This window comes from Echinops telfairi, unplaced genomic scaffold (genome assembly GCF_000313985.2).
Source record: "Echinops telfairi isolate 266 unplaced genomic scaffold, ASM31398v2 ScPeMD7_31;HRSCAF=116, whole genome shotgun sequence".
Lineage (NCBI taxonomy): Eukaryota > Metazoa > Chordata > Mammalia > Afrosoricida > Tenrecidae > Echinops > Echinops telfairi.
Window position 1 is genome coordinate 59861095 of NW_022103928.1, and position 27779 is coordinate 59888873.

At 46.0% G+C, this 27779-nt stretch overlaps 1 protein-coding gene and 1 pseudogene across 2 annotated transcripts in view; both read right to left on the reverse strand.

The window, feature by feature from the left end:
* Window positions 1–1940: 1940 nt before the first annotated feature.
* The window catches only part of RAD18 (RAD18 E3 ubiquitin protein ligase), a 92192-nt gene continuing 66353 nt past the window's right edge, over window positions 1941–27779 (reverse strand). For both annotated transcript variants that reach the window (XM_004702264.2, XM_045289977.1), the window contains 2 exons: window positions 16526–16588; window positions 1941–2794 (listed from right to left, as the gene is read on the reverse strand). In XM_004702264.2, coding sequence (XP_004702321.2) covers window positions 2683–2794; window positions 16526–16588 — 175 coding nt within the window. In that variant the 3' untranslated portion in view covers window positions 1941–2682. The remainder of the gene's footprint in view (window positions 2795–16525; window positions 16589–27779) is intronic.
* LOC115869529 lies at window positions 4073–4572 on the reverse strand (annotated as a pseudogene).

The following is a 27779-nucleotide window of genomic DNA, read 5'->3' on the forward strand; positions in this document are numbered from 1 at the left end:
TTGGATGACAGGGAAAGCCTGTGGGGGGGAAGGGCCAGCCCCCCCACAACTAATCACGGGTTTGATAGGTGCAATTGTATGGTTAAGATATATAAAGTTTATAGTAAAGTCATAGAAAGCATGAGAGATAGAAGAGTCAAATGAAGTCAGACACATTTCATGGTAGCATGCTCACCTCTTGGATGGCCATGATCTTACCTGCCAGGTCAGCGCATAGCACGGGCCGAGGTGAGCTGGGGCGAAGACCTCGTTTATTGCTAACCAAGGCTTATATCTACTTAGGGGGGTGTGATTACAGGTAACCACATGTCACAGGAAGGGGCAGTACAATAGGCATAAGTGTGACAGGAAGGGGATGAGCTAGGGGTGTGCACATGATAGGAAGGGGAGGGACTAAAGGTATACATGTGACAAGAGGGGTGGACCTGATTCAATATGGCAGTCTAACCTTAGTCACCCTTGAATGGGCTTGACCTCTCTGGGTACTCCTTCAGGGAAATAATCAGACGGGAGTGGGCCTTCAGGAAGTGGGCCTTCAGAAGGGAGTGGGCCCTACTTAGGGCAGGACAGACTATATAGTCTGCTTGCTCTGGATGGCTGATAACCCTTAGGGAGAATAACCCCTGACCTACTTCTGTTGACCTCCAAGTGTATAGTCATTCGTCACGTGTAGCAAGCAGCTAAGTTTGGCATGTATTTGGGGGAGACAACTTGGGAGAAATCTTTCTGTTTCCCACAAATCCAAAACCCATTTTCAGCATCCCCGTGTAGATGGAGTCCCTGGAGAACCCTGACCATCAATTAGGGATGTGACTAGCTTTGGAAAGTGGATTAAGGCATATGTTCCAAATTCACTGCCTTTAAGTGGATCTTGACTTAAGACAGGGTAGAACTGTCCCTGTGTTTCTGAGACTGTAAATCTCTACAAGAGTGAAAGGCCCATCTTTCTCCCACGGAACAGCTGGTGGTGGTTTTGAACTGCTGACCTTGCAGTAGGGAGTCCAACATTTAACCCACGATGCCACCAACAGGCTAAAATGTAACACCTTTAGCATTTGTTCACCATTTTGACCCATTTTAAATTTGTTCTGGTTTTTATTCTTTTCTGCTTGACATTTTGGGTGGGGTGGATTTTTGTCAATGGGGCTGCCCAGGGTTTGTAGTAGTAGGTAGCAGCATCCCTGACTCTACCCATTGATGCAGGCAGCCTTTCTGCCCAACCCCAGTTGAGTGTGGCAGCAAAAAGTATCTCCACCCAGTCAAATGTTCCTTCACAAATTACCTTTGCAAAGACTAAAGCAGTGATTGCTTCCAGTTTAATTGGTGGCGGACTGTAAATGTTAATGAGGCACGTGGGTTCATTTCTGCTAACTCGGTGAGGCAAATATCACATCAGCATGGTTGGATATTGCCTACTTCCCTCTCATCAGGGCCGCCGAGGGGCTCAGACGGTGCAGCTGCGGCGTTCAGGTTCCTGAATGCATCACTCGGGACTGTTGGTAGATGAGAGGACGGTGACACGTTCTTAGGTAACTCTTTACTGCTCAGGAAACTCATGACTAGTTCAGTGTGAAAACGCTGAGCCCTCAGCTTGATTGAGACTCCTCATTAGCTACAAATCCCACCGTGCGAAGAAAAGCCAAGGTCAATGGAGACGGTCTTTGAAAGGGGAAGTCACAAGAGCACCGGGCACGTGAATAATTTTGCTCTCTTAAAACTGCCGGCATTTGCTGTTACTGCTACTGTCCGGCTGACATGTTTGTGTTGCGGGCAGGGAGGGCATGCGAGAGCCGTGACGGCTCTGGAGGGAAATGGGGACGGGTGGTAGGATACTGTGACACCGACGACGGTTTCTGAGCAACCCCTCCAGCGACACACAGCAGCGATTCACCTATTTGGAAGACACTGCTTTGACGACGCTCTTTTGAAAAGATAGTCTATTCACTTTAAAGATTCCATTTATTGTACACTTGATGTTAAATACCCATCATTCAAAGTGTTAGTCTATTTATCCAGTGAAACAAACCGAACAGCAATCATTTCTAAGTAGCATTTCAGAAGAATATGACCAATGATTCAAAGTTCTTCTTTGCGACTTAAACATCCAAATGTTGACAGCCTACTCTGTGGAATGGACACATCTAACCCGGACTACATTAAACTTACACTTGGACAGCAACAATCGTGTAACTGGGTGCTTACAGACAACTATGGGTTTGAACTATGACATCCAGCCTTTTTTTTTGGAAGACATCCAGCCTTTCTGCAACGCAGAGAAATGCTTCCTCCCACAGCAGCGCCATGCGGGAGAGAGGCTGAAAACAACCCTTTTCCGAAGCTGGCTTCTCCATGGAAAAGACGAACATTCTCAAACACATTCTGAAATTTAAATACAAACAACACAGAACAAAACCGTCATCCAAGGGTCCTCATCTGCAAAGCCAGTGAACGGGTAGCTATGAGCATTTTTCAGGAAGAGAAGCTTTGGAAGTAGGCGGTAACTGACCACGTGAAGATGTTTTGTTTTGAGAAAAAAAATTGGCAAAGGCAGTGAGGCATGAAAATCAGTCAACCATAACACTTAGAATTTAACAACCTGAGACCTTTAAAACTGTGAATTCTAGATAGCAACCCAAAGCCCTCTATGTCTAACATTGCACCGGAAGTCAGGCAAAGCCCACTTTAACGCCCCCTACTGTGTTTATTTCTTGGTTCAGTCTCGGGGGAGGTGTGTTCAGCCGCTCTCTTGCGGCAGTTTGCACTTGGACTTCTTTCGCCATCTTGAAGATCCCTTCTGAAAAGAGAAAAAGGAAATGGCATCTTAGAATGTAATCATTATTCGGCAACAGTTTCTAGTACTTTCATAGGCATTATTTCATTGAAAAGATCTCGCTGCTTAATAGACAGGACAAAGGCGTAGTGGCCATACACCTGGATGAAAAAGAAATCCAATAACACTTTTATTTAAAAAAAATTTTTTTTCATGCTACTTGAGACTTTTAATGTTTAACTTACTTGGTTACAATGTACTATAAGTCACTAAAAGCTTAGAAATAATGGTGGTTCACTAACAAATGGTTAACTACTAAATTACTTGGTAACAATTAAAATTCACTTCAAAGACTAATCCAATGTTTCCATTGTTTCTTAGAAAATAATGTAACCAAAAAAGAAAATAATGTAACCATCTTTCACAGATAAGAACTGTGGTGGTGGATTCAACTGACTGTAGCTTACACAATTATGTTAACATTTTATTACTTCAAAAGCACTTTACACGGAAATATATAAGTATGGCTTCCAATAGGAATGTTATACTTGGATTTGGTACCAAGCTCACAGATTTGAGTTTTGCAAGGAAAAACAGGCTACCAAATTAAACAATTTATAAACCAAAACTTTAATCCCAACGATATCCACAAAACATATTACATTACAAATGACAGCATGAAAACAAATCTTGCACAGTAACCCTAAATTCAGCTCTACAATGTACCCTATTAAATGGTATCTTGGTATCTTGGATCGCCTACATTTTCCAAATATGAGTTACAAAATACTTATTTGTATACATCAATAGCAAAGACTTTATGACCTAAAGCAAAAGTAAAAAAAAAATAATAACTCCTTAAAACTATCCAATTCAAAATGAACAGAGTAACTTCTGCACATGGTTGAAGACGAGGTTGGATTTATTTAAAACCTCCAACCTACTTTAATGGTGCAGCTACTTACTTTTATCGGTGGCTCCGATGTGCTCAGCCCTCTGAGACTGCTCCTTCCACTACAGCTGCCTCCTTTTCCCAGCCACAGACAAAACAAGACGTGCCCTCGTTGCCACTTGTTTCCTCAACATTGAAACATCACACTTTAGCTGGGTTTATTATCAGTCTTATTCAAGACTAACTGAGGTTCAAAGCAAATTCAATTTTGTGTGGAGACAAAATTCCAACAGCTAAATATCTTTAAAACGCACCAAGCCTTCTGAAGACGCAAACACAACGTGTCAGTACACTCCTGTCAAATGATGCATTTCCTGTACACACGACACTCCGTCTGCAAATCCATCTTCTCATGTTCTTTCAGTTGACCTAGACCGGCTACGAGACCTTGAGAAGGAGCGGGAGCCCCGGCTTGTGATTTCTCTCCCGAGACAGTGATCTCTCTCTTCTCCGGTCTCTCTCGAGAAAGGGACCTGCTCCAGCTGCGAGAGAAGCTTCTCCTAGGAGATCTGCGGCGAGGTGGAGGGCTTCTTCTCCGATAATCATTGCGAGGGCGACGGCCCCAAGAGGGAGGTGAGCCACGATTCCGACTTCTTTTTTCACCCTTGGACAGCTCTACTCTTATTCGGCAGCCACACCGTGTTCTTCCATCCAGCTCTCGAACAGCATCGGCTGCATCCCGAGGGTCTTCAAATTCAACAAAAGCAAAGCCGGGAGGGTTTCTAGCAACCCACACACTTCGGAGTTGGCCGTAACACCCAGAAGCCCGTTCCAATTCGGTTTTGTTGCCATCGTTTCCAAGGCTACCTACATAAACCTTACAGTCCAATGGACAGGAATCACGATGCATTTCATCTGGGCTCTGGGTTGAGGGGCCCCAATGACGCTGTGGCACAAGGGCTGGGTAGCTTAGAGGAGCCTCCCCTGATGATGGGCAGAAGATCGGGCTATCAAGTGCTGGCTGCACGCCTCGGGATACCCTTCTTTAGGTCGCTAATCAGTGCAGAAGCAGTGGGTTTTGCGAACCCAATCAGGGACGAAATCTGATCTTCTAGAAGCAGAGGCTTAAAACTACATGCGCGAATGGGCCTTCTCCTCCGGCTCGCCCCCTAAAGCCTCCCCGGAAGCCCTGGCATCCACGAAATGGCCCCACTAACACTTTTAATGAATTAAGTATGAGCATGAACATAAATAGTTCCGGATTCTTCTGCAGAATCGTCGATTGAACTGCTTGGTAATGGTAGCCAAGAGCCAACCGACTCTTCTGGTCTGATGCAAAGGCGGTGGTCGTTCTTGGAGGCTGCTAGCCACATTTCATTCCTGTCCCTCCTTCTCCCGCCCACAATGACTTGAAGCACGACAGAACGCAACACTGCCTACGCCGAGTCCACACTTTCAGCCACGGAGCCAGTTCGTCTCTGTGGTAGTCCCTACTCTGGTGTCAATTTAAGGATTAAGAGTGTAGGTGGACTCTAGCCTGTCAATCCGGAGAAAGCCAATGAGACTTCTGTGTGGGCATGGCCTTCTCGTGAGAATTCTGGGGAATCCTGATTTTCCTCCTTGGAGACGGGAGACACTTTCTTTCTTTGCTCATACCCTGGGAGATGTAGCAGCTGACAAGACACATGGATCCACCCTGATGCAGCCCTGGGTGCTGGAGAAGTCATGTGGAGACCCCTGCCAGCCCTGAGATGTTTCCAACGCCACTGGATCCAAAGACTTTCTACCCCCTGGCCTGTGATCTTCTGCATTCGGCGTCATTGCATGTGTTTCGTGAATCTGAAGAGGACTGTATAGATTGGTATCGGACATATGGGCTAATATTGGACTTATGGACTTGATCTGAACTGGGCTGGGATGTTTTCTCAATGTTCAATTGCTCTTGTATATAAACCTCTTTCTTATACACATGTGTGTGTCCATGGATTTGTTTCTCTAGTCTACCCAGACTAACACAATCTCCTGAGGGCCTTCCGATTGTCCAATGCCCCTCGACTATTCCATAAGCAATAGTATCCTTTTTCCTCTTCCCTCCTGCTCCTGGTCATCAATGATACATTATGGTCTCTATGCATTTGCCTCTGCTTATCATTTTATCTAAGTGCTGTCATAAAACATCCGTCCTTTTATGATGGACTCGTTTCAGCGTGACTTCAAGCTCTATGAATATAAAATCAGTTATTTGGTCCCCCACTCCGTATGGGGCAGAAGACCCAGTAGGGTTCAAGCACACATAACCTTGGTACTAAAACCTGAAGGCACAACGTGGAAGAAATACTGCAAGCCAATTTCTCTCGTGAACATTAACAAAACACTCAAACAAAATGTTACAAAACCAAATCTAGTAATATATGAGAGGTAACCGTTGCCAGGTACCATCAAGTCAGCTTTGACGCACAGTGACCCCGTGTACAAAGAACCACACACCGCTGTCCTCACAACTGCTGTTCGTTTCAAGCCCTTCATTGCAGCAACTCGTCTGTCCATCTGGTCGGGGGTGGGGGACGGGGTCCTCCTTCATTGCCCCTCTACTTTATCAAGCACGATAGCCTTTTCCAGTTCCTGGTCTCTCCCAATACTGTGTATACAGTATGTAAGACGAAGTCTCACCATTCTCACTTCTAGGAGCATGCTGGCTTCCCTCCTTCCAAGGAAGAGTGGTCTGCTCTTTTGGCAGTCCATGGTACTTTCAATGTGCTTCACCAGCCCCATAATGCAAACGCATCAACTATTCTCCAGTCTTCCCTGTTCCAGGTCCAACATTGACATGAGATGACTGAAAATACCATGATTTGGGTTAGGCGCACCATGGGCCTGTTGAAAAGCATCTTCAGCACTTTAAAGAGGCTTTGTAAAGCAGGCTTGTCCAGTGAAGTGTGCTGTTTGAGCTCTTAAATGCGGCATCCATGAGCATTGATGTGGAGCCAAGCAAGATGAAATCCTTAACAATTTCAATCTTTTCCCTGTTTATCATGATGTTATCTGTGGGTCCAGTTGTGAGGATTTTGGTCTTCTTTGCATTGCGTTGTCATCCATGTTGAAGGCTGTAATCCTTGATCTTCCTCAGTAGGTGCTTAAGTCCTTCTCACCAACAGCAAGCAAGGTTGTGTCACCTGCATACCAAAGGCTGTTGATAAGTCTTCTTTCAGTCTGCTTTTCCTTCCATATTCCTCTTCATAGTTCAGTTTCTCTGGTGATTTGCTCAGCATATTGATTGAATAAGTATGGTGAGGGGACATAACATCTTTCTTGATTTGAAACCATAAAGTATTTCCTGGTTCTGCGCACAGATCCATGTACAGGTTCCACATGAGCAAACGGAAGTGTTCTGGAATTCCCATTCTTCTAAGGCTATCCATTGTTTGTTATAATCCTCGATGCCTTGCATAGTCAGCGAAACTTAGTAAATATCTTCCTGGTGTTCTCTCCTTTCAGCCAAGATCCACCTGACAGCAGTAACACCCCTTGTCCATGTCCTCTTTCGAGTCCAGCCTGAATCGCCACTGCTGCTGCAACTGTTGCCGGATCACCTTTAGCAAAGTTTTACTTGCATGCAATAAAATGACACTGTTCTATACTTTTCACATTCTGTTGGGTCACTTTTCTTTGGAACGGGTGTAAATATGGATCTCTTCCAGTCAGCTGGCCAGGTAGAGGTCTTCCAAACGTCTTTACATAGACAAGCTTGTTGAAGCATTTCAATCGGTGTTCCGTCAATCCCTAGAGCACTGTGTGTGGCTAACCCTTCAGTGCAGCTTGGACTTCTTTTTACACCACTGGTTCTTGATCACAGGATACACATGGACCTGAAGGATTCATCTCCCGGCACTGTATTTGACAATGTTCTGCTACTATTCATAAGTTGTCAGTAGCTAATTCCTCTCAAGTGGAGAGCCTATTCCTTCGTGGTCTGTTCACATAGTGTGCAAAGCTCTGCTGAAACGGTTCACTTTGGGTGCCCTGCTGGGATTTGAAGTGCCCATGACATACCTTCTGCATCACAGCAACATACCCATTCCCACGGTAGGACCAACTGACTGACAACCGTGGTATAAAAGGCAAGATGATGTTGTTGTTAGGTGCTCGGAGTCGGTTATAACTCGGAGACCCCATGTACACCAGTCCTGCACCTGTGTCATGTCTGAGCTCAATGTAGCAGCCACTGGGTAAGCCCATCTCGCCGAGGCCTTCTTCTTTCAGCTGTATCTCAGGGACTGGTCTCTCCTGAGAACATGTCGAAAGTACGTGAGATGAAATAGTGCCAGTCTTGCCTCCAAGGAGCATTCCGACTGCACTTCTCCCGAGACAGATCTGTCCGTTCATTTGGCAGTCCATGGTACTCTCCATTACTCGTCACCATCACCATAGGCCAAACGCACGGAGTTTTCTTCTGTCTTCCTTATTCAAGGCCCAACTTTTAAATGCAGATGCGGCAATGGAAATGACCCTGGTTTGGAGCAGCTGTACCTTAGTCCTCAAAATAACATCCTTACTTGAAACACTTTAAAGAGGTCTTGTGCAGCGAGCCTTACTTAATGCAATGCATTGTTTGACCTCTTGACTGCTGTTCCCATGAGTATTGTGGTTCGGAGCAAGATGGGCTCCGTGACAACTTCAGTAGATAAACAGTCACCACTACATTAGCTTTTTTTCAGGAATGCAATATTGATTCAAAATTTGAAAACCAACCAATGTAGAGAAGTCATAATCATTTCATAACGTTCAATACCTATTCATGTTAAAAGCTAGGATTAGGTGGCAAGATACTGACATGGTTCTCTCAAGGACTGGGAATGTGGAGAGAAAGGATGTTTTTATCATCACTTCTATTCAACACCTAACTAGAGGTCATTACCAGCACAGTTAAGCAGTAAAGACGATGTAAAATGTATTATAAGGATATGATATAGATATATATGAGGAGCCCCGGTGGTGATCAATTCATACAGATACTTACTCTACAGGAGTGGTTCAACTTCAGCATGCATCCTGTGAAGGCTTATTAAAATATGGATTGATAGGTGCTATCTCTAGAGTTTCTTATCCAGCAGTTCTAGGGTTGGGCTTAAGAATTTGCCTTTCCCCTGCTTGATGCTCACCCTCATGAAGCGATCACTGAATATATGGGTGCTACATAGCAAAGTGTGGTCAAGAAATCAGATGGTGCCGAGCTATCAGAAAGAATAGCATCTGGGGTCTTAAAGGCTTATCGTCAAACAAGTACCATATGTACTAGAGTATAAGCCAACCCAGAATATCAGCCGAGGCACCTAATTTTACCACAAAAACAGCATTAAAAATGTGCTGAAAAACTCGGCTTATACTTGAGGATATACAGTAGATTTCTAAATGAAGACTCAACTAAGGTTACAGGGAGGAAGCACACCAGCCTGTGTGATCCAAGGATTATAAATAATAAAATCCATAACCAGAGGAAATGGTATCAGACCTTAAATTGTGAACACTCGGTTTGCAGAAGGCTACAGATGACAGTGGAAGCACAAAATCCACTTGCAAGGTCTGCACATAGATTAAGCCTTCTGTGAAGCCCCTCTGACCATAGTTGAGGAAGATGAGTAGCCTTATTATCAGACAGAGAGCACTGTAAAGTCGATTACCTCAGATGTACTTAGGTTAAAATGTATTATCATTTTGATCTCCCTTTTGATGCATTTTAAAGTGATTTCAGTTTAAAAAATAAGTTAAGGGGAAATTGGGGGGGTACACTCCCAAATCCCTGGCATTGCACTGGGCAGAGTTGAGCTTTCATAGTACACCTTTTTCCCACTAGGTGAGCATCAAGCAACTTGTTCTGAGTTAGTGCATCCAGTGGCATCGCCTGGGAAGGTTCTCTCTGGCCATAGTGAATCCCCCCCCACAAAAGCAGTTTCACTCGAACCTTGTTTTTTTGTGTGTGTGATGACTGATTTAAGAGAACAGCTTATGGCAGTGAAATGTTGCTTCCTGTTCAGGAGAAATGGTGCAGAAACTGTTGTGATGTTGAACACAGCAGGAAAAACTCAGTGTACAAGTGGTTTTGCTTCCAAAAAGAGGTGACATGTCGATTGATGACAAACCTCATTCTGGACACCCGTCAGCTTCCTGAATGGAAGAAAGTGTGAACTCACAGTGCATTTGCAGTTCATGCCACCAGGTCAGACTGCTAACCAAGCTTTCTACTTAGAGGTTCTAAAAAGACTGTGTAACAGTGTGCAACAAAAAAGGCCTGATTTGTGGCAGACGGGGGACTGTTTTTGCCACCACGACAATGTGCCTGTTCATGGAGCCATCTCAGTGCACCAGTTTTGGGCAAAAGACAGCACGCCTCTCTTGCCCTACGTACCTCACTCACCTGACCTTGCTCTGTGGGACTTCTTTTTGTTTCCTCGAATAAAGAGGGACTTGAAAGGACAGAGATTTGATGACGCAGAAGAGGGGAAGGAAAAACCGAGGAGGGGGGCTGTCAGCCATCCAAACAGATGAGTTTGGAAAATATTTCAAAGAATGAAATCACAGATTTTACAAATGTATTAAGTGTAATGGAGAGTACTTTGAAAATAATAAGGTTGTTTAGTTAAAAAAAAATTAAATACATAGCTTTGGGGTGGGGGGGAGATTCTGTTTGTTTTGATACCCCCTTATATGCAGGTTAAGCCTCTGGTGACCGAGCACCGGGGATGGGAGTAGCCCTGCTGTTACGCAGAGGGTATGGGAAAGAGGGTGATGGCAGATATAGTCAGGTTACAATGTAGCCCCTTATCATCTTAAATTTGTTCTAGTTTTTAATATTTTCTGCTTTCTTTTGGTTGAGGTTTATCTCTGTTTCACTTTGTTATTGTTGTTATTTCTTTTCACTATGTTTTTCTCTATATGAAATCCAGGATAGGCAAATCTATAGACAGTAACTGGATTAATGGTTTCTTGGGGGTGTGGCAGGGGAGTTTGGGGGGAAATAGGGAGCTAATAACAGTGACCACAAGTAAGAAGAAAATGTTCTAAAATTGATTGGGGTGATGACTGTACAACTCTTTTTAATATGATCTAACTGAATTGTACGATATGTGAATTATATGCCAATACAATGGTTTTAAAAAAATAAAAGAATTTGCCTCCCAAAAGACTGTACAACTCTTTTTAATATGATCTAACTGAATTGTACGATATGTGAATTATATGCCAATACAATGGTTTTAAAAAAATAAAAGAATTTGCCTCCCAAGTTCCCAAGTGATACCAAAGCTGCTGACCGCAGGTCCACCCTTAAGAACGGCTGCTAGAGAGGAAGCAATAAAAATAACTATTGTTACAGGCAGCCACGAGGGGAAAAAAAAATCTCACCGACATAACATTGTTCCAAAGAAGGATGCTGAAGCGTATATACTCTATGAATCCACTGCTTGAAACGGAAAGCCAGGCAAAATTAACCTGTGCTGACAGACAGCAATGCAGTGGCTGCCTGTAATAGAGCGGGTTTTGGCTGAGAAGAGGCAGGAAGGAGGCCTCTAGAGTGAGGGCAGCGCCCTACATCGACAGATGGGTGGTGGCTGCACAGGTGTTGTGATCATGTGACTTTGGGGGCCACTGCTCTTGGTATTCACTCCTCTCCATAGTCCCCTCTTCGAGACTCTAGGGTTGGCCGCGTGGCTCACTTTAATGAGTAGAATGGGGCAAAAGTGACGCAGAGCTAGCAGCTTCAGGACCATGTCTTAAGAATGCCTGACAACGTTCATGTTTGCATGTTGGGGAGCTTTAATGGTCCGAATCCAAATAAGAGGTACACCTGAACAATTATTTGAACACAAAAGCTTAATTTTGAGAAATCCTTACTATAAAAAGTGTACTGGGGTTACAGGGAAGCATTAGCAAAAGTAAAGAGAACTCTCAAGGATACACAAGGATCTGTAGGGTAGGAACAGAGCACCCAAGGAAGCGGGCATTCCCTTCAGGGCAGACCCCACCTGGATGGAGAAGGCATGGCTGGAGCTAACCTCGAGCCAGTGCTACCAACAGGGCCAAGAGCTGCTGGCCACTGTGATCTGCAGGGGTCTGACCAAGAAGTACATCAGAACCCACAGCCAAGCATTTTCCTCTTGTACAGTCTGTCCAGTGTCCCCATTGGATTAAACATAACAGTAGGAGCACCAGCAAAGAAAACATGAGGGCACAGTTCAGTTTTCATAGAGCAGGCAAAAAGGATGAGTGTGCAGATGGGCCATCCATTGGTAAGCATCACAGGAAACTTGACCCCCAAGTAGGCAATCCAACTACTTGAAAAACTACATGGACAGCCCATGTAGAGAAGCCATGGGAAGAGACACAAGACAACACAGAGACAGACAGAAGTCCATTGAGACAGATCCCCCAGCCTTACAAACCATCAGCCGCAAGGCCAGCAGAAGAACCACCCCCGAGTCCAGTCAAGACTGAAGAATCATAAGCAAATACATGGTTGCTTTTTAAGGTCTAAGGCTTAGGGCATTTTGTTACACAACTAAAAAGAAAAAGAACAAACTATTTCTGCTTAGTTTTGGTTGGAGGTATCTACCGCCATCTACTAAAACATTCTTAAGCCTGAAGAGCCATGGACCACACAGTCATTGATCTGCTCGTGATTCTGAGACCTGGGCTGGGCTGGCGAGAAACGGCATCCATGGGCCTGTGGGACCCACATCCACGACCGCACATTTCCAAGGCTGGTTTGGGCGAGGAGCTCGGGCAGTGGCGGTGCTTTTCACCACAACGTGCTGTGCTCCAGAAGGAACAGCCCAAGAATGTTCTGGTAGGACGAGGCTCATCTTGTGAATGCATACCTCACATCTCACGGCCAAGCCCCGATCCAATGAGGGATCCCAGGGTGTGAAGACCAGGAGGGCTGGGTCACTGGGGCCACCAAAGTCATGCCACTCCAGGTGTATTCAATCTTTAAAATGCATTTGCTGTATACTGTAAATTTTATTAATGCATATCAAATGCCAATAAAGGGCCCTGAAAGATTAATGATTAATATTCCTTCATTAGAAAATTTGACAGGTTATTAAGTCTATGTAAGTGATTTTTCATAGGGGTAAGATGCAGTGCAGATTATCAATAGAGGAAATGAGTGTTTTTCAGGTTTTATAAGAATATTAGAGAAAGCTATTTTCTACAATTCTCTTTTTAAGGCACCATGAGATCAAGGAATTAAAGCAACTCTTAAGCGCCCATCCTTCTCCACTCAGGATTTCCTGCAGCTATGTAAGTCATATCACTAATTCCTAAATTGGGTGAGCCAGTCGATTCAAATCCGATGAACACTCACATGACTTAATGACTGACAGTCATTCATACCTGCTTTGTGTCTTGCTGGGCCCTGTGCTGGGCACCAGGGATCCAAAGCCCAACAGGCTTCCTCTCTAGAAAGGGAGCCGGGTGCCGTGTGCAGCAGGAGCAAAACCAGCGGCTTTGAACAGAGCCTTGAAGAAAGGAATGGCAGTGCCAATCGACGTGAGAGAGGGAAATGGCAATCCAGGCACAGCAGCAACCACACCCAAGGCCCAGGGCCACGGCAGCCTGGCTCACTCTAGCAACTGTGGACAGCGCGGCTTCAAAGAAGCAAAGAAAAGAGAATGAATGCCCCACGCCAGCCAGGTGGGCTGGGGCCAGCACCTGAAGATATTTTAGATTTCACTGGAGCGTGGCCTCCATCTTTCTAAAATGAAGGGGCTGGGCTAGGTGAGTTCTTGCCCCCCTCCCAGCTTTTATGACCCATGAAAGCCAATGAACGGTACCTGTGTTCTACGAGCTTTCGTACAACCCAGAGTTTGAATGGTTATGATTATCAAGAAACTTGGACTCAGGGGTTTGGGACTAGAATGAGCCGTAGCCATGGACAAGTAAGTGGGTTTGGTTTAGGATAGGCAGGGTGACTTGGGTTTGGTTTAGGATAGGCAGGGTGACTGATTGCTGGTTGAGAAAAATGCAGTTACCTAGAGTAACTTCCTCTCTCAGAAAATCCAGAGTTCAATAGCGCTTGGGTGAGTGGAGGGCGGACAGCTAAGCTCTCAGACTTTAATAAAAAGCTGCTGCTTTGATCAACAAGTAAATTGGTTCAATAAACCTGCTCACAATGCCTCCCCTGCAGACAGCAGCTTCTGTTCTCCCAGTGACTCAGCTAGCAAAACTGTAACAGACCAACAGCACAGTGAGCCCCTCCTCGTTTGGAGAGACGGTACAGTTTAGTCATCAGGTACAAGCACTGACTTTGGACACACTGGGTTCGGAGCTCGGCTCCATTGTTCTATCACTTAACTGCTACATGCCCCGCCCCGCCCCTTTTCTCACTGCCAAAGAAGAACAGCAAAAGTAGCAGCAGCAGAGCGTGCCTGAGTTAGTTAATTGTGCCAGCCTGGCCGATAATCACATGTGGTGCTGGTTGAAAGGCGGAGGGATAAATGGGTGGTGAAGCCTCGCCTTTCTAGTTCTCGGGTCTCTTGTTTTGTGATGGTTGTATCGGGTGCAGCTGCCTTAGCAGTTCCCTGCTTCAGCTTGCAAGATTGACTTCCTACAAGACATCCCCAAGGAGAAGCCGCATGGATCTATCCCGATGCAGCCCTGGGTGCTGGAGCAGCCGTGTAGAGACCCCTGCCAGTGCTGAGATGCTTGTTCGTTCACGGACTCAGCTTTCCTCCTGCAGTCGGCATCATTGCCTCTGTTTTGTGAGGTGGAGGACCTTGTGGACTGGTGTTGGGTTAATGGGTTAATGTTGGACTTGTGGGCTTGGGCAGCATTGGGTTGGGATGTTTTCGTGATGCACCTTTTCTTTACATAAAACTCTCTCTTATACGTGAGTTGCTGTGGATTTGTTTCTCCAAAGTACCCAGACTAATACAGTGCCCTTTACTATGGATCAAGCATGTGCTGGCACTGGGGTCCGTGTCAGCTAACAGGAGACATGCATGCGGTGCAGGGAGGAAAAGGCCGCAGTGTGGAAGGAGCTGTGTGTAGGAGGCTCTGGCCTAGCAGGAAGGGTCAGCGAAAACTTTCAGAAGATAGGACCCCCGGGGCTGTCTAAAGTGTGATTAGGTGTACATGATGGGAAAGGAAAGGGTGTTGGGTAGAGGACCAGCCTGTTGAAAGGCCCCGTGGTGGCAGAGAGGTGAGTGTGTAGGAATGGGAGAGAGAGAGGGAGAGAGATCAAACGATGATAGCTTTGTTTGCATCTTCATTTCAGTACCCAGCCACACTGCTGATTCATCTTCACAGACATATGGCTTTCGAATCATTTTAAAATTATTCCATCTCAAAAACCGACCCACCTCTGGGCAAGATCACCTTTTAGGTCTAAGAGTCCTCTCTTAATACTAAGAGCAACAAGAAGCCAATGAGGATTTTTAAAGCAGATCTTACATTTTGAAAATGTTACTTGAGCTACCATTCGGGGATGAGACTGTAAAGAAGCCAGAAGGAATGAGAAGAGACAAAGCAGAGGCGATTGTCTAATGGGAATACGACTGTCCTGTGGGTTAGAGTGGTGCGAGAGGGAGACAGAAGGGGGTTAGTTCAAGAAGCACTGAGAAAGTGAAATCCTGGATGCGCGAGACGGTGACGAAGAGTAAGACGTCGAGCATGACAGCCCGTCTTGGGGCTGAGGCAATTAGCGAGAGAGGAAGGCTGAAAGAGGCCAAGCTTTCAGGTCACCGTGACACTGTGGGGGAGGCGGCGGCAGCGTGACGAAGATCACATGTTGGGCTTTGTTGGTTGTTCCGCTTTTCACATGCTGACTTTGAAGGGTCTCAAAAATACCGACTTCAAGGAGGCATTGGCTGAATGCATGTGGAACTCTCAGGAGCTGTAAGTTCACTGGGAGACAAACTTAATCTTTCCCAATCCCGCCATGGAATGGCCCGGTGGAAGACAAGCCAGAAAAGTAAGCAGGGGAGAAAGAGCAGGAGAACCGGAGCATTCTGTCTTCAACCAGGGCCCAGAGAAGTGACGAAGGGAAGAGGTCAGTGGTATCCAACGCTGCTTAAAAGCCCAGGAAGATGGATGTTAAAAAAAAGTGCCCTCTGGGCCAGCACCACGAGGTCTCCAATGACCTCAGGGAAAGCTATTTCAGAAGAATGAGGGCACCGGCTGAATATGCTGAGGAAGACGGGAAGGCAAACTGCCAGTAGAGACAATTCCATCAAAGAGGAAAGGAGAGAGACAACGGGCCTTGCAGAAGAATGGGAGATCAGTGTTTCTTTTGAGGTTAGCAAGATGAGCCCGGTTTCTACCTGCACCTCAGAAAGGCGCAGTTGAGAGGGAGGGGTTGCCTAGAGAGAGAACAAAGGGTGGCAATGAACTGAATCAAAGGCAATGAGCTTGAGTGAGTTGACCTCTGAATGGGAAATGTAGGCAATTGTAATATTCTCCAGCATGGTTTCCTCCTTCCCTGCCCCTCCAGCGGCCTCGCTTCTCTGAGTGGTCTATCAGGGGAAGAAGAGAAGGGGTGACACCCAGTTAGCTTATACGAAGCAGGTCTCATGAATGACAGCAACCAGAAAGAGATTAAATGTTTTCTAAAGACTCTGGGTCCGTGCTTAAGGTCAAACTGTGAATTCGGAGAAGGACAGTGTTTTCATCTGTAGACAACAGCTTCTGACAAGTACCTAGAATTATTACATGAGGATCCTAATTCTACAGAAATATACAGAAACAAGTAGTAAATGGGAAATCTTTACCTTGATTGTGTGGATTATTGTTTTAAATCAGCACAAATATTCTTTTGTTTGCAAACCGACTATACAGAATGATAAGCTTCTTTCTTGATTATGAAAACTCACTTATGTGCTGCTTCCCAGGCTTCTTCTTCTTCTAGGAGATCTCTTATGATGTCTGAACTAGAACTAAAAGGATATGTGTATCAATATTGCCAGACAACACACGGGCCGACGGTTCCATTCACACACAATTCTAGACAACGCACACTTGGCCAGAGGGACCACGGCAGAGCCGTGGCTGAGGACGGACCGCAGGGGGACTCCAGGGTCTGGCCGGTATTTTGACTGCGGACCAGGTTTCACAGCTAAGTACATTCCATCGGAAATTCATCAACCCGCTCACTCTCAATATAGGTAGTTTATTCTATTAATTATATTTTAATAAAGGCTTTACATTTTAACAATGTGCAACACGACTTTTTACAATATAATCCTCTCCGCCCAAAGCCTGGATTCAAACAGATTACAGGCGCGGGTTTCTCGTGACCTTGGCCTCATTCCTCTGGCAACCAAAGAGGACACCGACTTTAAAAACCTGCATTTGAACCACGTGATTTACAAGGGACACCAAGTTCCACAGCGCACTTTCACCCTTTCAACCAAATAGAATGACACGTCATTAATCTGAACTGTGCTAATCATGGAATTTGTTCTCATGCGGCCGGCTCCTGCCGTCTTTCCCCAGCCGCGCAGGGGAGCGGCTGAAAGAACAGCCCAGAATGCTCCGTTTCTTTAGGACCAAAGCTGCTCTGGGGCTTTTAGTGGCTTGTTCTGAGGCATTGATTCCTACCCATCAGCACTTTTGTCCAACCGCTGTTTGTTTGTTTTTTAAATCATTTCATTAGGGGCTCATACAACTCTTATCACAATCCATACAGACATCAGTTGTGTAAAGCACATTTGTACATTCATTGGCCTCATCATTCTCAAAACATTTGCTCTCCACTTAAGCCCCTGGCATCAGCTCCTCATGTTTCCCCTCCCTCCCCGTTCCCTCCTCCCTCATGAACCCTTGATACAACTTTTCTGTTGTCTGTCCCCCAGGGAGGAAGTTATGTGTAGATCCTTGTAATCAGTTCCCCTTTTCCACCCCACCAACACCTCCTGGTATCGCCACTCTCACCACTGGTCCTGAAGGGATCATCTGCCCTGGATTCCCTGTGTTTCCAGTTCCTATCTGTACCAGTGTACATCCTCTGGTCTAGTCAGATTTGTAAGGTAGAATTGGGATCATGATAGTGAGTTGGGGTGGGGTGGGGGAAGCATTTAGGAACTAGAGCAAAGTTGTATGTTTCATCGGTGCTACACTGCACCCTGACTGGCTCATCTCCTCCCCGCGACCCTTCCGTAAGGAGATGTCCAAGTGCCTACAGATGGGCTTTGGGTCCCCACTCCGCACTTCCGCTGGTTTTGTTTGAACGATATGGGCCATAGTATCGAGGGGTTTGTTTCGACCTCCACGAAGCAGATGTTCACAGGCGCCGCATGGAACAGCCAAGCACTGGCAGTGCCCCTCTCAGGGCTGAAGGGCGGAAATCCTGCGCCCTCAGGTGAGAAACCACAAGTTTGGGGGTGCTGGTGCCAGACACACTTTGGCTGTTGCTCAAAGAAACACTCTAAAATGAAGATGATGTGTAGGGAGAGCTGTTCCGAGGAAGACAGGGGAGGCTCTCTACTCCCAGATTTACAGACCCAGAAACCCACAGGGGCCATCTACCCCGTCTTAATGGGGCCATTAGGAGTGGGAGTCGACTGGAGGGCAGTGAGCTTGATGCTTTGGGCCCCTTCTCATTGGGAGTCGTATGTTCAGCAGCCTGGGGTTGGGGGGTGGGAGGCTCCAGCAGTGCTTATGTTCACTGCCAACCGCCATACCCTTACTTTAAAAGGAAACTCAAGCGGTTTTAAGTCAGCCCTTTCTGTCCTTCCTCTCAATCCCACAGTCCCCTGGAAGCATCCTCCACTTGTTCTATCCTTCCCCGGGGGATCTTTTAAACCCCCCACCCGCACCCCCGGCCCAGCCCATGAGAAATTCATACCCCAGATATAAAGCACAGCTTCTTCTATCAGGCACCACTCACCCACGGCCATCAAGTCACTTCCAACTTACAGCGACCCTCGCGGTCAGGGCAGAACTGCTCCAGGGGGTTTATGGGAGTAGAAAGCCTGTCTTCATGCACATTATGCATATATCGTTGTGAATAGTATGCACAAAGAGTAAGAGGCTTCCCTCACCCCCAACCCTCCTGCAAGAACCAGTTTCCGGTGGGCAATGTTGGGCCAATAGAGAATACACAAAGGAGGGCAGTGGAAGGTGGTCATACTGCTCTGGGTCCCCAAGGACCCACACTGCTAGAGAAACAGGGACGTCAACTTCTTGCCAACACCCCCTCACCCCTCTCTCTCTCTCTCTCTCTCTCTCACACACACACACACACACACACACACACACACACACACACACACACACACCAACTATTCCAGGAAAGCAAGTCTGTTGACTACGATCCATTTACCTTGGATCTTTCAAATGACCAGCCCAAATCACAGATTTGCTGAAGGAAAATGTTTGCAGTGCATTAACGACATAGACCTCAGAGGTCTATGCTCCCTCCGTGCAAACAGATGGTGCAGGAGGCTTACAAAAAGCCCATGGAGAACTTTGCCTGCCTTCCCCTCTTTCCCTAATCCTACTGGCCAGGAAGACGGTGTAGCCCTCCGGCTCCCTTGGTTCCCATCACCTTTCCCGCGATTCCCGCTCAGTCACGAACTTGAAATGTGGGGAGGCTTGAGGTTCACCTGAAATGAAGTTTCAGGATTATCTGGTACATCCGCTTATCTGATTCTGCGTCACCACTGAATACCCGAGAGTCGATTCTAATACACTTAACACACCAACACGACTATTAATTCCTTACTTAAGTAATCTGGTCACAACTCACGAAAGTCTATTGAAAAGTCACATTCCTGAAATTCAATATAGAGGTTCACGAGTAGGATCTTAGAGAGAGATTGTTTGGCCTGGTCGTCTGTGTCACCAAAATGATCACTCTCAGAACTCTTCCTGGGGATAGAAGTGACTAATGTCTGTGAAGTCTAAGGCGTTTTAGTACATGTCTTGGTGAACGGCACTTCCTTTAGCGCAGGCAGCCCGAGGCTGCGCGTTTCGGACTACTCCCACCTGTCCTTTCCCACATGGCTGCAAACCCACTCTGTCAGGGCTCAGGAGGGGAACAGGGAACAGAACCAAGTGTTTACAATTTGGGTGATTCAGCATGGTCATTAGGACAGGAGAAGTATGGGCTGAAGCCCTCAGGTGGGAGACTCAGAAGAGATGCACCAAGTCCTCCTGAAGCCTGACACCTGAGACTGGAGTACCACCGGCACAGGTTCAAAGCGGTGCAGCTGATCGCCATCTTTGCGGAGGTCAAGGCCATCTTTGAGTTTTCTTGACCATGTGTGATCAGGAAGACTGGTTCAAAGCCCTGCTTTGAAAATATTGCACTCAGTCCCAATCGCAGCAAATTCTTCCTCACCATCATCTTAACTTGCTCACTTTAAACACTGCAGAGGAGTTGAGATTTCTTGGACTAGAGTAAAGCTACGTAAAAGCGTCTGCATGTGTCCCCACAGGCGTACATGTTCTTGAAGACAGGAATGGATCTGGTCAGAATCCAAGGACTACCCGCATGCATTGAGGTACCTAAAATTCCTTCCACAGAAGAAATTATCAAGCATTTGTTTTGGGATACATGAAGTCAGATCACGAATAAACTTGGATGGCTGTAGGTTTTAGGTCCAGGAAGAAGACATTTTTGAGTAAAGTTTAGCTTCTCTACTATTTCAGATAGGAACACTCTGGTAGATGCTTTAAGAAACAGGATAAAGACAAGGTCCGGTGCGTGAAAGTTACAACTCCCCCCAGTGAGTGTTCAGACGGCGCTCTGACGCCACGGTCAATGCCCTGAGAGTGGATGCGAGGACTCAGATCAGGTACATGCGAAAAAGACGGACGGGGGATACCACGCTCGGTCTGTGGAAGTCCCACCCTGTTCTGAAAGAATCTGGCAGGCTGCTATCATCTAGACCAGCGGTTCTCAACCTGTGGTCGCGACCCCTTTGGGGGTCGAATGACCCTTTCACAGGGGTCACCTGATCCATAACAGTAGCAGAATGACAGTGATGACGTAACAACGAAAATCATTTTATGGTTGGGGGTCACCACAACATGAGGACCTGTATGAAAGGGTCGCGGCATTAGGAAGGTTGAGAACCACTGATTGAGACCTTTTTGCCACGTCTGACTTTCAGAAGCATAAACTTTTGGGGAGTCTACGCCTTGGATTAACTGGTCTTCCTACAAAATTTTACTTTTGTTATTCTCTGAATAAAAGTGGCACTTCTCACCAGGCAAAGAAAAATGTTATCTTTGCATCATAATCCTTTTGTAACACCCCACTTCATCCTATTAAGACAAAGCTGATAATCGGGGTGCCAAACACCACGAGTGGAAAGTCAGGGTGGGAGAGTTCACCAGAGCAGACAGAGCTGGGCTGCAGTGCTGTTTCTGTCATTTAACCGGGTGACCTTGAGCAAGGGTCCGGATTTTCCCATGCCTCAAGACCCTCCCCTGGGAAGCCCCGGGGGTCGTTTCGGAGACGAAGGAACAGAACACAGTGTCAGCACAGGGCCGGACAGGACACGAAGTCCATGCTCAGTAACTGGTGGCTCCGTTTCATAAACAAACGTGGGTCGGAGTTACCTGAACAACTGACTCAGCACCATGGTCCATTTTACCCTGGGAACCCTGATCACTGTGCGCTCTCTGTGAATCTCGGATTTCCACAGTTTCTATGATACCAGGGTACCCAGTCATCAGAATCTGTCATTTATCCAGCATGGCCAGGACACCCGGTACTGGGGGAAAGGAACAAGGCAAACATTTGCTAGGAAAATCCCGCGGAGTAAGGATTACTTACAAGTAGGATTTTTGTACTCTGTAATAATGACACCACCTGCCCACAAATCTCCTTTTTAATTATAACATTAATTAAAGGTGACTGAATAGATCCAACTTAAACAATTCTGTAGGGACAGATCACTGGAGGACTGATGGAAAGCATATGGGACATGCCTACCAAGCAGCGGGATGTAAGCAAATTCTACCAGTGACCGTGAATCCTGCCCCGGAAGCTGCCACAAAGCCCTCCTTTTAGTTGAGTGTGCTGTGTGGTCAGCAATAGCTCATGTGTCAGACAGTTTAACAGCTGGCTGACAGCACATCTGTCAGAACAGTCAACATCCTAAGGTTAAAAAAAAAAATCGGTGATGTCGAAGGCAGAATTTATCATTCTCTGAGCAGCTACTTCTTACCAATCATTGGGCTAATGACTTTATATGTCAGCTTTAATTTATGCAAGCACCTTATGGTCTTATCCCTATTTGATAGATGGACATAAGAGCGGAGAAATCAGAGTAAGTACAAAAAAAGAACGCAAATCCCAAGGTTGTTTTCTTTCAATTACACCATGTACACCCCAACCAGTGGTAGCAGAAAAATAACCAAGTTTTTATCATAAAACCATCCACAGAGGTCATAGGAAAAGCAAGTTCAAGGGTTCCACTGATCCCACTAGATCTAGAATGACATTAAGAATCCTTTCCAAGTAAGAAAAAAAAACAATACCATAATACTAGAAATATGATCAATTATATATGCTGAACCCTCTATAAAAACCAACCAAACAAGAGCTGAATGTGTGTGCCCCTTTAATATGCAAAGCCCTGACAGCACAAGGTCACCTTACCTCCTCGCTAGCATAAACCAGGGGGCTGAGAAAGGTATGAAACTGTCATTCTATTTTATCAGTGAGGACGGTGAAGCTCAATTCCCTCAACAGGTTGCCACTTGCCAGGAACTCTCTAGAAGCGCCAAGGGCTGAGCTGAACTCCAACACTGGAACAAAGAAGACTGACTTGGAGATACAGAGATCTTAATGGAGTGACATGCATGTCAATGGCTCGATGTCATAGGTCTGAGATGAGGATAGGGTTCCCCAAAACACATGCCTCATTCACTCTACAGACAGTCGGCCTCAACTACCATCCAGGTTAAGCTCTTTTGAAAATACAGAAGATGCTGACAACATGTCATGAATTGTGTTCCCCTAAATGTGCATCAACTTCCTAGGCCATGATTCCTAGTGTTCTGTGGTTTTTGATCTAATTTAATTATCCTCCGTTTTGTGATGTCTTGTAAATCCCATTTATCTTACAAGCGATGAACGTGGGCGAGCAGGGGCAGAGAGGGTGCGACCTTACAATCACCAAGAGAGGGATCAGGAGTGATACACTGTCTGACTGGGGGTGCTGCCCTGAGAACCTCCTGGTCACAGGGGAGACTGAAGCCCAAACGTGGTGATCTCCGGGGAACACTGGCTACAGAGGCTCCGAGGAGACAAGGACCTCTCCTGGAGCTGGAGCCTTGAGGACGTCCAGCCTCCCGCATTGGGAAAAAATTAATTTATGCTTGTTAAAGCCACCACTTGTGGTCCTTCTGTCATAGCAGCGCTTGATAACCAAGACAAACATGTCCTGGAAAGCTCTCCGTTATCAGTATGAAGAGAATTTCTTTTTAAACAACCACACAGCAGTTTACGACCCAGGTTGTAAAAGAAAGCTGTTAGGATGTTTTCTTTGACTATCAAAACATTTCTACTTACTTATAAACAAACAAACAAGAATTAAATGTGTTGCTACTAAGTTGATTCCAACTCCTGAAGACCTTGTGTGTGTGTACGTGTGTGTGTAGGGGGGTGGGATGAAACGCTCCCATAGGGTTTTCTTGGCTGTGACCTTAAGCAAACCACCTGGTCTTTCTTTCATGCAGCCACTGATGAACTTGAGTGGCCAATTTGTAGGCTAGTAGTCAAGTGCTACCAGGGCCCTCATGTGGATGTTGCTGGTAGGTGCCACGGAGTCGGTTCTGACCACAGGACTGTCCTCACACTGTTCCCATGCTTGAGCCCATTATTGTAAGGCAGCCACTGGGTCGATCATCTCCTACAAGCCTTCCCGTTTTCTCAGCCCCTCCACTTGACCAAGCATGATGTCCTTCTCGAGGGACTGGGCTCTCCTGACAACATGTACAACGTATGCATGAAGTCTCACCATCCCAGCCTTTAAGGAGTACTCCGGCCATATTTCTTCCAAGATAGATCAGTTTATCCTCTTACTGGTTCTTTGTGCTTTCAATATTTTTCGCTGGCACTACAATGCTAACGCATCAGTTCTTCTTCCGTCTTCCTTATTCAGTGTCCAACGTTCACATGCAGATGAGGCAAATGGAAATATCAGGGCTGGGGTTGGGGGCATCTTAGTCCTCAAAGTCCCGCCTGTGTTTTTCAGGGCTTTTCAGAGGTCGTGAAGAACTCTGGTGGTACGGCAGTTGCCAGTTTGGCTGCGACCCTAAAGGTGGAGACCAGCAGCAGCTCTGAGGGAGAAACACGGGGCTTTCTATGCCCATAAATAGCCACAGTCTCGGAAACTCACAGGGGTAGTTCCCTGCCTTATAAGGTCACTATGAGTCTGTATTGAATTAATAGCAGTGAGGTTTTTTAAAAATAGGTCTTGTGCAGCAGACTTACCTAATGCAACACGTCTTTTGATCTCTTGACTACTGCTTCCACGAGCATTGACTGTGGATCCAAGCAAGACAAAATCCTTGACAACTTCAACCTTTTCTCCATTTATCATGCTGTTACCTATTGGTCCAGTTGTGAGGATTTGGGTCTTCCTTACATTGAGTTGTGATCGTGGTGAAGGCTACAAGCCTTGAAAGCCTCGATCTTCTTCAGCAAGTGCTTCAGAAGTCCCCCTCACTTCCAGCAAGCAAGGTTGCGTCACCTGCATATCAAAGGTTGTTGATAAGTCTTCCTCTAATTCCGATGCCTCATTCTTCTTCACAGAATCCAGTGTCTCTGATGATTTGCTCAGCATACAGATTGAACAAGTATGGTGAGAGAATACAGTCCTGAAGCACACGGTCCTGATTTTAAACCTTGCTTGTCCCTTGTTCTGTCTTCACAACTGCCTCTTGATCGATGTACAGGTTCCACAGGAACACAATGAAGTGTTCTGAAATTCCCATTCCTCTCCAGCTCATCCATAGTCCATTATGATCCACATAGTCCAATGCCTCGGCACAGTCAATCAAACACAAACAACCTTCTTTCTGGGATTCGCTACTTTCAGCCAAGATCCGTCTGACATCTGCAATGATAACCCTCTTATGAATTGGCCTAAACCTCTGGCAGCTCCCTGTCAATGTACTGCTGCCACCGTTGTTGAATGATCCTTAGCAAAATTTTACTTCCATGTGATATTAATGATATTGTTCTATAATGTAAGCATTCTGTTGGGTCATCTTTATTTGGAATGAGTACGAATATGATCTCTCCCAGTCAGCTGGCCAAGGTGCTGTCTTCCAAACAGCCTGGCGGAGACTGTTTGTACATCTGGCTGAAACATTTCAGTTGGTATTCATTAGTTCCTGGGCCTGGTTTCTGACTAATGCTTTCAGCGCAGTGTGAACTGCTTCCTTTAGCACCATTGGTTCTTGCTCATGTGCTCCCTCCCCAAATTGCTGAATGTTGACCAGTTCTTTTTAGTACAGTGTGACTCTGTGTACTCTTTCCACCTTCCTCCCCGCATCATTCAATATTTTGCTCACGGAATCTTTCAATATTGGAACTTCAGGCTTGCATTTTGTCTTCAGTTCTTTTAGTTCAAGATATACCGAGTATGTTCTTTATTGGTTTTCTCACTCCAGGTCTTTGCACGTCTCATTGTAATATATTTGGCTTTGTCTTCTAAGGCTGTCCTTTGAAATTTTCTACTCAGCTCTTTGACGTCGTCATTCTTCCACTTGCTTTAGCTAGTCCACGCTTACGAGCAAGTGTCAGAGTCTCTTCTGACTTTGATCTTTTCTTTCTTTCCTGTCTTCCTAACGATCACTTGCTTTGCCCAGGCAGGGTCTTGATGTCCTCCCACAGCTCTTCGGGTCATCTGTCATTAGTGTTCGATGCATCCAATCTGACCTTGAAGATGTGCTCAAAATTCAGGTGGGGCAGACTCAGTCATAGTTTGGATATCATGGAATGGTTTTAATTTTCTTCAGTTTTAACCTGAACTTATAGCAATTGACAGTCTATTCAAGACAGAGCCTGGCCTGGTTTTAGCTGCTGATGTTCGGCTTCTCCAGTGTCTCTTCCCACAGATGTAGCCAATTTGGTTTCTGTGCACGCCATCTGGACGGGTCCACGTGCATAGTTGCCCTTCGTGCTGTTGGAATAAACAAGGTAGCTATGAACCAGTTTTGGTCTCGCAAAATTCTATCATGCAATCTCCCACGTTGTTTCCATCACCAAGACATTTTCCAATGATTGTTCCCCTTTGTGTCCAACTTTTGCATTCCAATCATCAGTAATTATCAATGCCTCTTGATTGCACATTTGATCAATTTCCAACGGAAGATGTGGGTAGAATTCTTCAATTTCTTCATCACCAACTTTTGTGATTGGTGCATAAATCTGAATAATACTTATATTAATTTGGTTTCCTAGAAGAGAGATAATATAATCCTATAAGAGAGTACTGTACTTCAAGACTGATTTTGCAATGTTCCTTTTGAAAACGAATGCAACACTATCCCACTTGATTGTGTCCTTCTGGCATAGTAAATCGTATGATTTTCTGATTCAAAAGGCCAAGACAGCCATCTCAGCTCACCAATGCCTAGAATATCGATCTTTATGTGTTCTACTTCATTTGTGATGATTTCGAATTGCCCTTCGCACATTCCACGTTCCCATCACCAGCAGAGTCTTGCAGCTGAATTGTGCCCTGCAGCATGTGAGCACCCTGAAGGCTTCGCTCTCACAGGGTTCACCCGGCTCGTGTCACCATGGTTGACTCGCTCCAAGAAAGCGGCTCTTCCTGAGTCACAATCCGACCGTCCTCTGACGCAAGGGGTCCCTCTTCTGGCACCCTCTCCAGCGAGGTGCTGGTTTCACCCACCAGGCCTTTGGTGTTGTACAATGTTCACAGCTATGTGCAAGGTTTCCGGTGGTCCCTTTCAATGACGTGGGCACGGAGTTCTTCTGGATGTCCGTTCTTAGTCTGGACGCTCTGCCGAAACCTGGTCACTTTGGGCAACCCTGCTGGCATTTGAAATACCAGTGTCACAGCTCCCGGCATCGCAGCAACCCACAGGCCACCACAGCATGACACATGGGCAGATAAATGGTGGATGTGGAGGCTAGACTTTTAAAGACTGCCTTATTTAAAACCTTTTCATTTGATGAAAAATAATTTCCATTATTAAAATTTCATTATTTTAATTCAATGGTAGTTCAAGCTCATACGTGTCTGACTCCTGTTCCCCCACACTATCTTCTGCAATCAATGCCAAGAATCCTGACCGGACCCAATTAACCACCTACTCAGAGCCAGCAGCTAAAGGTGAAAACACTGCCACAGGGCTGGCCAATTTCATTTAAGGTTGACCACAAGTCTCAACTGGGCAATTGCAATTACGAGGCAATCCTGAAATACTTCCCTGGTATGCTTAATTATCCACGCTCCAAAAAGACTATTTCATACCAGCTCAATTCTCCTACCTCAACTACACTGTGGAAATAAAACTAATCGGCTAGGCACTCGTTCACCAGGTGTTATGGACTGAACCGTGCCCATCGACTTATGTGTTGTAAACCCTAGCCCCTGTCCCTGCAGTCCCATGTGGACTGGGCTGTCTCTGTTACATGTCTGAGACAGCACGAGTATAGGGTGTGTAGAGTCCATCTGTTGGAGAATTGAGAAGAGTACACACGAAATTGAGAGAAGCAGTGTTTGGGGAAGAGAGGTGACAAGCTACATAAAGACTGTCCAGGAGCAGATACATAAAGCCTTCCCCTAGAGCCAGCAGCCTGACTTCTGTTGTCTAGCCTCCGGTACAGCACTAGAAAATCAGGACCAATGGCTCGCTCAGGTCTACCCACATGTGTCTTCCCCCCCACCCCCCCATGGATGAGAGGACGCCGCTCCTTTCCAAGGTTCACTCTTCCACTTGTGTTGTTGTCACACTTCTTGGGGCCTTCTCAAGAGCACGCATCCAATAGTCCCCGTCCCTCATTAGCTTCTCCGTCTTCACTTCATTCCTCTCAAACTGCCTGCCCCTCCAGATACAGTCCTTCACAGAAAAAGCTCCTGAGAATTGTCAGCGGTTGCGCCTCTACTTCCCCTGAGATTGTCTCTGACC